At 44.8% G+C, this 15,666-nt stretch overlaps 1 protein-coding gene across 1 annotated transcript in view; it reads right to left on the bottom strand.

Annotated features, from left to right (window-relative positions):
* The window catches only part of adamtsl5 (ADAMTS like 5), a 94,275-nt gene extending 84,152 nt beyond the window's left edge, over window positions 1-10,123 (bottom strand). The window contains exon 1 of the mRNA XM_047363161.1: window positions 9,497-10,123. Within this exon, the coding sequence (XP_047219117.1) occupies window positions 9,497-9,516 (20 nt within the window). The 5' untranslated portion in view covers window positions 9,517-10,123. The remainder of the gene's footprint in view (window positions 1-9,496) is intronic.
* Window positions 10,124-15,666: the final 5,543 nt, after the last annotated feature.

Here is a 15,666-nt window from a genome sequence, read left to right as displayed (position 1 = left end):
AGTGTCAGGGTGGTTTCCGGGCTTTGTTAACCAGGCTGGTGGCAGATGGGAAAAAACTGTTCTTGTGGCGTGAGGTTTTGGTCCGGATGGACCGCAGCCTCCTGCCAGAGGGGAGAGTCTCAAAGAGTCTGTGACCAGGGTGGGAGGGATCAGCCAGAATCTTCCCTGCCTGCTTCAGGGTCCTGGAGGTGTACAGTTCCTGGAGCGACAGTAGACTGCAGCCAATCACCTTCTCAGCAGACCGAATGACACGCTGCAGCCTGCCCTTATCCTTGGCTGTAGCAGCGGCGTACCAGATGGTGATGGAGGAGGTGAGGATGGACTCAATGATGGCTGTGTAGAAGTGCACCATCATAGTCTTTGGCAGGTTGAATTTCTTCAACTGCTGCAGGAAGAACATCCTCTGCTGGGCTTTCTTGATGAGGGAGCTGATGTTTGGCTCCCACTTGAGATCCTGGGAGATGATGGTTCCCAGGAAGCGGAAAGATTCCACAGTGTCAATTGTGGAGTCACAGAGGGTGATGGGGGCAGGTGGGGCTGGGTTCTGCCTGAAGTCCACAACCATCTCCACTGTCTTTAGAGCGTTGAGCTCAAGGTTGTTCTGGCTGCACCAGTCCAACAGATGGTCCACCTCCCATCTGTACGCGGACTCGTCACCATCAGAGATGAGTCCGATCAGGGTGGTGTCGTCCACAAACTTCAGAAGCTTGACAGACTGGTGACTGGAGGTGCAGCTGTTGGTGTACAGGGAGAAGAGCAGAGGAGAGAGAACACAGCCTTGGGGGGAACCGGTGCTGATGGTCAGGGAGTCAGAGACGTGCTTCCCCAGCCTCACGCGCTGCTTCCTGTCAGACATGAAGTCAGTGATCCACCTGCAGGTGGAGTCGGGCACACTCAGCTGGGAGAGCTTCTCCTGTAGCAGAGCTGGGACGATGGTGTTGAAGGCAGAGCTGAAATCCACAAACAGGATCCTGGCGTAGGTTCCTGTGGAGTCCAGGTGCCGGAGGATGAAGTGAAGGGCTAGGTTGACTGCATCATCTACAGACCTGTTGGCTCTGTAGGCAAACTGCAGGGGGTCCAGGAGGGGGTCGGTGATGTCTTTTAGGTGTGAGAGCACAAGGCGCTCAAAGGACTTCATCACCACAGAGGTCAGGGCGACGGGTCTGAAGTCATTAAGCCCTGTGGTCCTTGGCTTCTTGGGAACAGGGACGATGGTGGAGGACTTGAAGCAGGCTGGCACATGACATGTCTCCAGTGAGGTGTTAAAAATGTCTGTGAAGACTGGAGACAGCTGATCAGCGCAGTGCTTCAGGCTGGCTGGTGAGACAGAATCCGGACCAGCAGCTTTCCGGGGGTTCTGTCTCCTGAAGAGTTTGTTGACGTCCCTCTCCTGGATGGAAAGAGCCGTCCTCGGCGTGGGTAGGAGGCTGGTGGGGGGGAACTTCAGGGTGGGGGTTGGAGGTGCCCCTCTTGAGGTTGGGGAGGTGGGGGTGGTGGATTGTGGCTGCAGCTGTTGGGGGGCGTCGTGGGGGATGGTTGCAGGACTGTCCCTTTGTCTTTCAAAGCGGCAGTAGAACTCGTTCAGGTCGTTGGCGAAGCGTCGGTCGTTGATGGAGTGGGGGGCTTTCGGCTTGTAGTTGGTGATTTGCTTGAGCCCTTTCCAGACAGACGCAGAGTCGTTGGCTGAGAACTGGTTTTGGAGCTTCTCAGAGTACAGTCGTTTGGCCTCTTTCACTGCCTTGCCAAACTTGTACTTAGCTCTGTATATGTCTTTGTCCCCACTCCTGAAGGCCTCTTCCTTATCCAGTCTTAACCTTCTGAGTTTAGCTGTGAACCAGGGTTTGTCGTTGTTGTAACTCACCCTGGTGCATGATGGTACACAGCTGTCCTCACAGAAGCTGATGTAGGAAGTCACAGCCTCTGTGTACTCGTCCAGACTGTTGGTAGTAGTCCTGAACACATCCCAGTCTGTACAGCCTAAACACGCCTGGAGATTCTCCACAGCCTCACTGCTCCACTTCCTTGTCGTCCTCACAACAGGTTTGCAGAGCTTTAGTTTCTGCCTGTATGCAGGAATCAGGTGGACCATGATGTGGTCGGATTGGCCCAGTGCAGCACGTGGGACGGCGTGATAAGCGTCTCTGATGGTGGTGTAACAGTGATCCAGAATGTTGTCCTCTCTGGTCGGACATTTTATAAACTGTCTATATTTGGGGAGTTCGTGGGTGAGATTACCTTTGTTAAAGTCACCAACAACGATTACTAAGGAGTCCGGGTTGGTCCGCTCCACACTCAGTACCTGGTCGGCGCATGCGCTGTGCGACCTGCACGTTAGCTTGCGGTGGGATGTAAACACCGACCAGGATGAACGAAGCGAACTCACGGGGGGAATAGAAAGGCTTACAGTTTATGATGAAGGATTCCAGGTCTGGAGAACAGTGCTGCTGAATCACTGTCACGTCGTTGCACCAACCACTGTTGAGGTAAAAACAGATTCCTCCACCTTTCGCTTTGCCGGAGAGTTCCGTGTCTCTGTCCGCTCTGTAGAGCTGGAATCCTGCCAGCTGCAGCGCAGAGTCCGGTATTAATCCACACAGCCACGTCTCCGTGAAGCACAAAACTGCAGATGAATAAAAGTCCCTGTTTTTCCCCAACAGCAGTTGTAGTTCCTCCATTTTGTTGGGAAGTGAGCGCACGTTAGAGAGAAATATTCCAGGTAACGATGTTCGTAGTCCACACTGGCGAAGACGTACCAGCACCCCAGCCCGTTTTCCTCTCTTCTGGTGTTTCACAAAGGTGAGCGCACCTTTGACCAGGATGTCCAAATATTCCAGAGCAGTAGGCAGAAAAGTTGGAAATAACTCCTCTGGTGTAGTAGCCCTGATGTTCATGAGTTCTTCTCTGGTGAGAGAGCTCCGGGTACCATCACAGAAGACCGTTTTAAAGCAAAAAACAAAACAATGCGCACCAACACGCCGAGGCGACCATCTGCGGCGCCATCTTGGATTGGCAGGTCTTCTGCAGCCTCTCACAGGTTTTCTTCCAGGATTTAGCTCCATCCATCTTCCCATCGACTCTGACCAGCTTCCCTGCTCCTGTTGAAGAAGAGCATCCGCACAGTGTTTCACCATAGACACCACTGTGTGTTCAGAGTTGGTTTTCATCCTCGCCTTGTGATTTTCATGGATACTTATGTGATCAGAGAACCACATGATTCCACATTATTGATGTGTCTATTACATGGATTTCTTATGGCTTTACTTCAACAATGGCTTTCTAGTTGTTACTTCTTCTAAAATCACAATAAAATATTTGTGATTCCGTCAGTATGTAACATTGCTCACAGACTAAATGAATAGACTGGCTTCGTCCTTGTGACACCATAGAATCCTTTTATCTAAAAGATGTCCAATCTTTCCCCAAACATCTCCACCTGCAGGAGTTAAACCTGCTGTACCCACCACTCCTCTGTAGTGTTACTGAACTCACAAACCTCGTCTCAAACACGCCCTCAGAGGCAGGTAGTGCTTACATTCACACCCTGCACAAATAAACAATGGTTCTACTCTGTTATGGCACCATTACATGGAAACTTTTTCTCTGCTGCGGCCTGATTGCCTTCCAGGCGAGAATGTGTTCTTTTGACCTCAGAGAATGCGGGAGACACCTTGACTGAAGTGATTCTACATGGTGACCCACAAATATCCAGAGAAGCAGCATGAAGCCCAACCGGGGGGACGGCCTTGACCTCTGACCCTCTCAGAGGTTTATCTGTGACCCAGCCAGTGTTTGGGAATTTCTGCTGGAGGGTCCGATGGTTAAACGGCGCATGCTCCTGAATGGGCTGACAAAAGCAGGACCAGATGTTGAGTCTCAAGGCCCGTGGTGAGCTCTGACCTTGCGTTTGTGTTGACTATGAATGACGCATCAACAATCTGCCGCTCCGTGGCCTCGGTCAGAAGGCATTAACAAAACAAGCCCCTTAAGTAGAGCCTCTTTGTGGCTCTGCAGCTGCTTTACTGAAATACATCATAAAACTCTTCAGAGAAATGGTTAAAAACAGTTTTAAACAACTCCTAATGTCTTTATTAAGCTGCACCAACCTGTTCCTTATCCTGCTATTATGTCGGTGTATTAAATAATGTGTTTTATATGAGTTAAACAGTGAAGAAATTAAGAGCATTTAGTAAAACATAAGGATTTATAAAAATGGGCCATGCACTTGTATTAAACTTGACCCCCCTAAATAAAATCCAGCAAAATCAATCAATCATCTAATTAGTAAATTCAGGAGACCATCTGTGTGCGATTTCTTCTCACTAGAAATGAAGCTGTTTTGTGAAGCATTAGATGTTTCTTAAAGAACATCAGAGAGTAAACAGCATCCTGAAGACCAAGGCACACACCATGAAAGTTCTGGTTCAGTTTAAACCAGGGTTAGGTTTTAAGACAATAGGCCAACCTTAGAACATCTCCCGAGCTCTGTTCAAACCATCATCTGAACATGGAGAAAGGATGGACCACCTGCAGACTTACCAAGACATGGACATCCACCATAACTGACAGGCTGGGCATTAATTAGAGAAGCAGCCAAGAGGCCCATGATAACTCTAGAGGAGCCGCAGAAATCTATGGCTCCCTCGTGCACTCCAAAAATCTAAGAAGATTGAAAGCAAGCTCTGTAGTGTTTGCCTCCTACATGGCGTAGGAGACACTGGAGGTTCTCTGGTCAGATAAGATCAAAACCTTTTGCCTATATCCAAACTGTTAGCTAGGATGGAAGACTAACACTGCACATCACCCTGAAGATACAATCACAGAGGGGAAACACAGTGGTGGCAGCATCATGCTCTGGGGATGATTTTCTTTAGCACAGACAGGGAACCTGGTCCATGTTGCTGGGTAGATGAATGAAGCTAAATCCAGAACCAGCCTGGAAGAAAACCTGTTAGAGGCTGCAGGAAACTTGAGACTGAGGTTGCTCTCCAGCCAATCTGGCCGAGCTTGAGTTGTTTTGCAAAGAAAAATGGTCACAAATTTCCATTTCTAGAAGTGGAAAGATGATAGAGATTTACCCCAAAGACTTACTGCTGGGATTTCAGCAAAACCTGGATCTGAAAAGCGTCGACTCAAAGAGACTAAATACACCTGCACACCACACCTTTCAGAATTGACGTGAATTTTTACTTCCACTTCTCAAGTGCCCTACTTTGTGTTGGTCAATCACATAAACTCATATTACCTGACATTCATCTGAGAATGTCTAGATACTGGGGTTCAATAAGTAAGTCTAGAGAAAAACTTTGAAAGACCTCCACAAAGGATCTACTGATCTAGATCATTTTAGAAGATTGCAATAAGGTCTGGAAGCAAAGTACTTCAAGGAGGTTAAACATGACTCCATAACTTTGATTTGGAATTTAAAAAAATAAGAAGAGAAGGATAAAATACTGTTAGTTTTCCTGCTGGCAAAATGTCCGGATTTAACACCGATTCATTCTCGTTTCTTTGCTTCTCTTCACCTAATTTGCTCCTTTCATGACAAAGAGCACAGACTTGGTACACCATCATACCTCAAGGATTATGAGATTATCTTTTCACAGGCACTCCGACTGAAGCAGAGCCTCCAAGGTCATCCGCAATCACGCTCATGCAACATGAGAAAAGGGAAGGGATGCAAATATGTGATACTGTGGTAAGAAAATCTCACGTATTTGATTGTTTTATAGAACATGTCAAAAAGCAGCTCAAAAGTGCACATGCAAACAGATACTGAATAAACTGAGTCACCAGGCAAGATTAAAATGCATTAATTACATCTACCAAACACTAATAGTTCAGCTGGGACCCAGCAGAACCGGATCAATGGTTCCTCAGCACAGAACCAACACATCGTGCAGAAACTCCTCACAAGTTTTCCTTCTTAGATCCGTGCAGGTAGACGAACACAAAGCTGTAAAGTTTTATCTGAATGAACTTTGAAATGGGAGTTTTATCAGTCTATTCACTACCTGATGTCATTTTCTATGACATTGGTTAGTTAGTGAGTACTGGGAGAGGAGCGACCAGGAATCATGTGATCACTAAAGCTTCTTGCTTTTAGGTCAGACATTCAAGATTAGTTATCCCTGTTTTAATTCCGATTAGTTAATGAACTTTCCTTTCTTTTAGTCTTCCCACCTCTGAAGTCCCGTGGGACAGGCCTTTACGCTATCTGTTTTCTAGAATACACATTAAAAGTGCAGCTGGAAGGACTGCATTGCATTGTTAAATAAGGAGCAGAGAGACGCAGCTTGTGGAGAACATTTTGCTGCAGCGACAGTCATATTTGTGACGAAAACAAACTGATTCAATTGATCCATTGTAGCATTTCTCGCTATACTAGTGGAGTAATACAATTCCCACATGATTCAGACAGATGAAAAACAGGATTTCACAGCCTGGATAGACAAAAAAAAAACTGTCCAGTCTGAAAGAATGGGGGAAAACAATTTTACTGAAATACATTTAATGACAGCCTGAAGCACTGACCATCATCCCCTGCAGCCTCCAGGAATCTTCAGCTACAAAACATGCAAGTGGAAAACAGTATGCAAGAGAATTGACCTAAAAAGATGAAAGATTATAGGTCACTTCACTCCAAACCACAAGCTAACCAAAGATTCATGCAACAACAAGAATGTGGTAACCTGATCCATTAGGCCCAGCTTGGATTTAAACCATAAAGCTGACTGTAAATACAATAAAAATACAGAGATTAGACAAATAAGTGTTCCCGATCTGTCTGATCTTTCATGAAAACATCAGCAGGTGTAGCAGCAGTTTCTTTATGGTCATGGATGTAAACTGCTCTTTTTCTATCTTGGGACGATTATAACTTCATAGATTTTATAAAACAACAGTTGGAAGCACAAGTTTGAGTTTATTGCGGACATGCAAACAGGAATATATACATGTATCCAAACTAATATTTGGTTAAATGTCTTTCTGACTAGATATTTGACCACTCCTCTGGGTGGAATTGGTAGAGCTCATTAAAACCAGTTGATTTCCAGCTACAGAGCCATTCTTTGCCATAGTCCACAAATTCCCAACAGGGTTGAGGTTGGCCCTCTGGAACGGCCATTACAGATGTTTAATGGTAGGTCAATTTTATCCATCGCAAATTAGTTTGGATTGCTGTTTGAGAACATTTACTTGCTGGAACAACCAAGATTCAATCATTTGGCCAAAACTGTTCCCTCTGAAGAAAATAAATTGTTTGAAATGTTCAGGAGCAACCCAGAAACAAATAAGGCTGATGCCAGTTTTACTCTCAGTGGTACTGGTGCATTAAGCAAGCTGAATGGAATACTTCAGGAAGAGGACAAACTCCCAACTCTTCCACTTAAATCAGCAGCTAGATGGCTGAAACTTGGACATCTAAGATTAGATTCTGCTACAAGATAAATATTCAAATCTCCAAACCCAAATGATGCCAGAACCTGGCTGATAGCTACAAAAACAGTGTAGTCCAGCAACTTGCAAAGGAACATTAAACCCAACATGGTGCTATGTTGTCTTATTTGTATTATTATATAACTTGGAAGCCGAAATGTTTAAATAAATCATTGTTGAACGGGTTCTCACTAGAACCGTGTGGATTTAATGCGTCTCCAACAGTTTTGAGGTATACATTATAGAGAGTGAAAATCCCAGTTTGAAGTTAATGCTGTAACTAAATATCAGAAACTTCACTTCTGGCTTCCTCAGGCAGAAACAGCAGCATCCAAACCTTAGTTTGGTAGTAGTTTGTATCCTGCATCTGGTTTCCATTACAGTGTACGGCTGTGATGGTGCATCTGCAGAAAAACGGACCTCCTCACTGCAACTCTTGTCTCTGAGAGTTGGGTTAAACCTTTTGGTGTCCTAGACCATGTCACCTTGTAAACAACAAATCATTTTCCAGAGAAACACATGTCTATACCCAGTGTTCCCACTATGCATCTACAGGCAGGAAATCAAGGATTGAAATTCCTCCCTGAAGCAGAGTGACATCATTATGTATAACATCAAGTCAGAGTCGTCTCTTTGAAGCGAAATGCTCAGTGTTCCAAGGTAAGAACAACTCTGTTCATGAGGCTGATGGCTCAATCTCAGAGACACATTCCTACTGAGAGTCATCAGAAGAAGCGCCTGGAGCCGAACTTCTGCCAGTCAGCTCCACTATGCTGATCTGACAGGATGCACTCTGACACGTCACATCAAATCAGACTGCAAACATTTCACCTTCTTCTGTACATGTGTTTTAGGAATAACCTTCAAAGTAAAAGCTTGCCTTCAGCAGCCAGGCTAGGGAAAGTTGGAGCAAATGCTGAGCCTCTCTGCACTCTGCTGTGTCAGTGTTCTCAGTTGCGGGATCAGAAAAAATATGAGCTGAGTATTTATAGCTGGTGACACGCTAAGGAGATAAAGGTAGAGCAGTGGGACGTGTGGAGTCAGAAGGGGCAATCTTCCTGATATGGAGGGAGGATTTCTTCACCCAATGGAGCTATCCACAGAAGGTCTGGACCAAGCTTCTGTGCCTAAGAAAACCTACAGTGCCCTGCAAAAGTATTCCTAAGTACTTTTTTAGATATTGTCATGCTGCAAACTCAAACTTTAATTATTTGGTATGGATTTCTTTATGACAGACACAATAATACATGACGGTGAAGTAGAAGCCCTGATACCCCTAAATAAAATCTAGTGAAACCTACTAAGACATGACCAACCACCTGACAGGCTGGGCAAGGAGAGCATTAATCAGAGAAGCAGCCAACAAGCCATTGGTAACTCTGGAGGAGCTGCAGAGATCCACAGCTCAGGTGGATCAAAATTGAAGGTTTTGATCTCTATACAAAATGTTGTGTGTGAAGGAAAACTAACAGGACACATCACCCCCGAACACACCATGCCCACAGTGAAACATGGTGGTGGCAGCATCATGCTGTGGAGATGTTTATCTTCAGCGGGGTAAAGCAAACTGGACAGAGCTACTGAGAAGATGAAAGGAGCTGAATACAGGCCTTTACTTCTGGAAGGGAACCCAAAGCTGAGCAGATGATCGCAGGTTTATCTTTCACTATTTCTCCACAAAGATCAAATAATGTATGGCTAAATGGGAACTTTTTTCAAATACGCAGCAACGAAAACAAGTCATGAGTTTCAGATAATGAAGCAAACCTAAAACAAACATCTTCCAACATGGAAAAACTCAGAAAGTCCCTGGAATTGATCACCTCCCATCCTTCCCTGTACAGTAACAAACATTCAAGGCTGCAGTTCCTTGCAAGGAAAAACACTTCCAAGGTAAATATTTAAAGCCAGCACATATTTTCCTCCTAAAGAAGCCACTCAAACAGTCTCCACATACAGTCGGTGGAATGTGTCACCTACCTACAAAGCTGGACTCTAACCCCGGCATAGATGCAGGAAAACTTTGACAAGAGACACATTTTAAAGCCGGTTTTCTCACCTGGTCTTTACTGGGGACATAGTGGATCCTGGTAGATTAAAATGGACCGGGACAATGTGTCAGGTGCAGTTTTGATGAAGTATCATGATGTGAAATGTTGAGGCTCTGACGCACGGTGCATCCCAGCTGCAGGGGGAGCAGACACACGGGTTCCAAACCCAACCAAGTCCATGTCCTCTCTGCTGATTTTCCACGTCGTCTTTAAAAACACATGTAATGAAATAGTTTTTCCTCTTTCTCCTTCAGCTGCAGAGCTGATCCATCCAAGAAGCTGCGTAATCAGCTCCCCACATCACATCAATTTAGTTTTTCTGAAAAGCTTAAAGTGAAAAACGCGCATCTCACTCTGGAGCAAGAAGTGACTTGTTGGAAGACGTTTCTAGCTGTGTTATGAGCATATTATTCCCAATGAGGTGTGAACTTTTTCATGAAACATTTTCCAAGTTAAATCCAGCATCAGGTAGCTACATCCAGGGGCCGTCCCCTCTCATCTGCCCGCTCAGTCCTAGCCGACTCAAAGTGCGCAGAGTGCGGCAGAAAGCAGCAGTGCGCAGCGCTGAGGGTGCTGCGTGCTGTTGAAGCGCAGAGCTGCTGTGTTGGTGCGGTCTCTGTAGGACTCTCCCTCCACCTGAATGCTGCATTCCTGCGGTGAACACGCCTCTCTGCTCCAATCAGAGCCCAGCAGCTGCGCACAACTGAGAGGAGTCACACAGACTATCAAGCCTCTCCACTGCGCAGCTGTGCTTTTTTAAAGGCATATTGCCAGATTTTTGCATACTTTCATCAGCAGTGTGTTCGCGCTTATTTCCCGTCAAAAAGTTGAAATATGTAAGACGTGTGCACAACAGAAACCCAGCACACAGCCCAAAGGTGCAGAAGAGTGATGACGTCACGTATGGTAAGCGGAAGACGGCTTTCCATGCAGCACCGGAAATGAGTGACTGCAGGAAACGGTGGGAAATCTGGAAGCTGAATGAAGAACAAAAGGAAGAAGTGATAGTTTAGTCCCATGTTCCAATTACTGTCACCAATTTTGCGTCTTTCTAGTTATGTTCAGCGATTGTTCAGACCGCCTCTAGCAATATATATATTTTTAAACCGACAATTTTATTTAAAATTGTTTGTTGTTTAACCTACCTTTCTTACTCCTACTAAAGAGGACCTGTGGCTGGTGGACCCGACTCCCTGTACCAAAGCACTCACCAGCGGCTCAGTCCTCACCCAGCAGTCCACCCCAGCTGCAGAGTCAGAGCAGGAGATGTTCTACTGATGTGTTGGTTGTGAACAAAGCCGCTCTTCAAGCAGACTCTTCATGGCAAACTAACAGGACCAGCTCATATCTGGGACCCGGAGCTGCTGTTGATTTTTTTGTTATTTGTTCCCCAACTATTTCCTCTTTTCAGTTCAAGACATCTACTTGATGATGAGGGGTCTTGTTTTATCTGTAATAGGCAGGAGGGGAAGGGTCAGGTGACTGTGGCGATGGTGGCAGGGGTTCGTCTTGTAACCGGTGGGTTGCTGGTTTGAGCCCAGTGCTAAGGGCAAGACACTGATGGCTCGGTGGTGCCTGTGTATGGCAGCCATCTGCCCAGGGCTGTGGCTACACCACTATCAGTGTGTGGATGACTGGTTGTAGTGGAAAGCTCTCTGGGGACTTGATAAAGTACAGGCCATTTACCATTTACAGAGAGAGAACAAAATTAGTAAATATTACTTTGTTTTGTTTTAATTTCGTAAATGTATTTATTTACTTTGTATAACTTGATTAATAATTTATTTCATTGATAAAACTCAAAGTGCGTCTTTAACAGGATTTTAGCCCAGATGAAGGAGAAAGGCTGGAATTCACTGAATTTAGTTACTACAGGTCCTTCTCAAAATATTAGCATATTGTGATAAAGTTCATTATTTTCCATAATGTCATGATGAAAATGTAACATTCATATATTTTAGATTCATTGCACACTAACTGAAATATTTCAGGTCTTTTATTGTCTTAATACGGATGATTTTGGCATACAGCTCATGAAAACCCAAAATTCATATCTCACAAAATTAGCATATTTCATCCGACCAATAAAAGAAAAGTGTTTTTAATACAAAAAACATCAACCTTCAAATAATCATGTACAGTTATGCACTCAATACGTGGTCGGGAATCCTTTTGCAGAAATGACTGCTTCAATGCGGCGTGGCATGGAGGCAATCAGCCTGTGGCACTGCTGAGGTCTTATGGAGGCCCAGGATGCTTCGATAGCGGCCTTTAGCTCATCCAGAGTGTTGGGTCTTGAGTCTCTCAACGTTCTCTTCACAATATCCCACAGATTCTCTATGGGGTTCAGGTCAGGAGAGTTGGCAGGCCAATTGAGCACAGTGATACCATGGTCAGTAAACCATTTACCAGTGGTTTTGGCACTGTGAGCAGGTGCCAGGTCGTGCTGAAAAATGAAATCTTCATCTCCATAAAGCTTTTCAGCAGATGGAAGCATGAAGTGCTCCAAAATCTCCTGATAGCTAGCTGCATTGACCCTGCCCTTGATAAAACACAGTGGACCAACACCAGCAGCTGACACGGCACCCCAGACCATCACTGACTGTGGGTACTTGACACTGGACTTCTGGCATTTTGGCATTTCCTTCTCCCCAGTCTTCCTCCAGACTCTGGCACCTTGATTTCTGAATGGCATGCAGAATTTGCTTTCATCCGAAAAAAGTACTTTGGACCACTGAGCAACAGTCCAGTGCTGCTTCTCTGTAGCCCAGGTCAGGCGCTTCTGCCGCTGTTTCTGGTTCAAAAGTGGCTTGACCTGGGGAATGCGGCACCTGTAGCCCATTTCCTGCACACGCCTGTGCACGGTGGCTCTGGACGTTTCTACTCCAGACTCAGTCCACTGCTTCCGCAGGTCCTCCAAGGTCTGGAATCGGCCCTTCTCCACAATCTTCCTCAGGGTCCGGTCACCTCTTCTCGTTGTGCAGCGTTTTCTGCCACACTTTTTCCTTCCCACAGACTTCCCACTGAGGTGCCTTGATACAGCACTCTGGGAACAGCCTATTCGTTCAGAAATGTCTTTCTGTGTCTTACCCTCTTGCTTGAGGGTGTCAATAGTGGCCTTCTGGACAGCAGGTCGGCAGTCTTACCCATGATTGGGGTTTTGAGTGATGAACCAGGCTGGGAGTTTTAAAGGCCTCAGGAATCTTTTGCAGGTGTTTAGAGTTAACTCGTTGATTCAGATGATTAGGTTCATAGCTCGTTTAGAGACCCTTTTAATGATATGCTAATTTTGTGAGATAGGAATTTTGGGTTTTCATGAGCTGTATGCCAAAATCATCCGTATTAAGACAATAAAAGACCTGAAATATTTCAGTTAGTGTGCAATGAATCTAAAATATATGAATGTTACATTTTCATCATTACATTATGGAAAATAATTAACTTTATCACAATATGCTAATATTTTGAGAAGGATCTGTATATGTTACGGCCTGAGCCCTAACCTGCAGTTGCAGTTGCAGGTTGATGATCTGCTGGCCCAGCTGTGCAGTCACTCATCTGGGATTGGCTGGCTTCTTCTAAATCCTCCTGATGGACATCCTCCTGAAACCTGGTTGGACTGTTCATCTCCAATCCCAGAAACAGACCCATCTATTTCAGGATTCGTTGGCCTCTCCTAACTCCTCCCAAAAGGTATTCATCTGGAGCCTGATTGGACTGTTAATCCCTGGCTCCTCCAATCATAGAAGAGGCCCTTCTATTTAAATTCAGCTCACCTGTGAATGAAGGTGGCTGTGATTTCATCTTCTACTCGGTGGGTGTCTAGTGAAAGTGTTTGACTTTGACTCTGGCTTATTTCTTAAAAGGATTGTTAGCTCTAACTATTTGGTGTTGCCAGGTCAAAGTTCGAACCGAAAGTTCATTTAGAGGCCTGTCTAGGGCACCTGAAGACCGGCTCAGAAGCCTCACTTTTTGGGAAGTCTTTTGTTTGGGACTGAAAGCTTTTTATTTCAGTCCTTTTGGTTAATCATACTGTTGAAAATGTAGTTTTGGTAAACTTCATCTTAAACTTTGCTTTATTGGATACTGTTCTTGTTTTATGATTTTTATTTACTAGAAATTATGTTTGTAAACCTCAACTGATGGTTTGTACAAGTTCTACTATCCTCATTTTGTTCTCCTTTTTGTCAAAACCTAAAAGTGAGGGAACAATAAACCCCTTTTTATTTTAAAAACCACCTACATCTGGTTTAATGTTACTTTTCCTTTTCCCTGGCTGAGGTGGGGCGTACCACTATATATGTATAAGATGACTTTGGTTAATTCAACTTTATATCCAGCTTTGTAGTTCAGTGGAAGAAAGATCCTCCATGTAAATTATAAGGCTGCAGCTTGGGGTGTGTGCTGCACCCTTTCAGTTTCTCCTGTTGCAAACCCTGCTGTTCTCTGTAATAAATCCATGTAAAGCCGACGTTCCTTCAGATCAATTATTGTTTGATCATTTATTTTATTGTCGGGGGTTCACACCAGAAAGTTTGCGAATCATCCCTTTTTCTTTATAGTTTTCTTTCTAAACAGATGGATTAGGAAGAATCATAGCAGATTATAGGAGAACTATTCTTCTCTGTTTATTGTAAACCTAACCAAAAGGGTTAATTTACAACTGTTGTGTCTTTTTAAAGCCACTAAACTCTGAGCTGTGAATCATTCAGACATATAGCGCCGGCCCAAAGCAAACGCAAACCAAGCAGCTGCTTAGAGCCCCCAAACCATCAGGGACCTCCCATAAATGGTTGAATTGCAAATGAGAATACTGTTAGTAGGCAGACAGGAAGTGGGTTAAGGTGAGAGGAAAGACATGCAGCACAGGTCTCTGGGGCTGGGACTCGAACCAAGGACTGAGGCCTCCGTACCTAGGTTGCACTGCGCCCACGTTATTTTAGTTTGGACTTTTAAACAGATCCCCAAACACTGCCTTTAATTTTCCTCCATCTTTGTCATTCATTTTGACTAATTCCATCCTTCCCGACCACTTTGTGACTCCTCCGTTGGAACAGTGGACTGTTTCAGAGGAAACAAACATCATCTGCATGTCAGGACATGTTGCCAGGTTAATCATCTCATCCTCCACAAGAACATCATTCTTCGTGTGTAACTGTATCCCTCAGGCATCTACTTTGTCTCTCTCTGTATTTTAAATATGACAAGCCACAGCCACTTTTAGCAGCTTCAGATTCATCATCCTGTGATGTATGATGCAGGCCTTCTCCAGTCTCCTTCAGCAGCCGTTTAAATCGGTGATGGTGCTGAAACCACTTGGCCTCTCTGTAAACTCAGAGCCTCGTCTCCTCTTCGGTCTGCTGCATTCCCTTCATGCGAAGCCAAAGTCGGGACAAGTCCGAGCTGGGCTGCAGTTTCAACACGCAGCCTTCAACTATCATCTGGAGCCGTGCAGACACAACAGAGGAAACAGGAGCGCGTTTGTATCTCCAAACAGAGCCACAGGGGTGTTAAGCAGTGTCATATGACCAAGGGTTTGATTCATACGACAGTTTCCTGTCAGGGTGGGGAAGAGTTTTAGTACATTAGACTGAAACCCAAAATACTAAAAACACACAGCATCCAGTTTGAATCTTAGACACAGATTAACAATCTACTGCTGAATATGAAGTTCAGCTTCTGCTCAAAAGCTTCACACTGCTCTCCACTGGCTTTAACAGACATGAGATATGTTGGGTACCGGACATGGGGAGGTTCAAAATATTGAATTTTGTCTTTGTTTAATCACAAATAAATCAGACATAGTAAGATTTGCAATGTTGGTTCCTGAGGAAAACGATTCTTTTATGTCTTACCTTCATACAGGTACCAACAGTTTGCATTTAGTGGAGCTGTGAAGCTATTTTTTGATTTTTTCAGCTGTGTATTTCATGACAGAAATTGCTCTAAAACCCTTAGGGCTTAACAAATTAATCATTTTATGATCATCCATTCTGGGGCTGCACGGCGGCGCAGTTGGTAGCACTGTCGCCTTGCAGCAAGAAGGTTCTCCCCGTGCATGCGTGGGTTCTCACTGGGTACTCCGGCTTCCTCCCACAGTCCAAAGACATGTATTTTAGGTTAATTAGTCAATCTAAAATTGCCCTTAGGTGTATGAATAAGCGTGTGCATGGTTGTA

Source organism: Girardinichthys multiradiatus, chromosome 4 (genome assembly GCF_021462225.1).
Source record: "Girardinichthys multiradiatus isolate DD_20200921_A chromosome 4, DD_fGirMul_XY1, whole genome shotgun sequence".
In the NCBI taxonomy this organism is placed as follows: Eukaryota; Metazoa; Chordata; class Actinopteri; order Cyprinodontiformes; family Goodeidae; genus Girardinichthys; species Girardinichthys multiradiatus.
The sequence above is the reverse complement of the archived record's forward strand: the minus strand, read 5'-3'. Positions and strand labels throughout refer to the sequence as shown.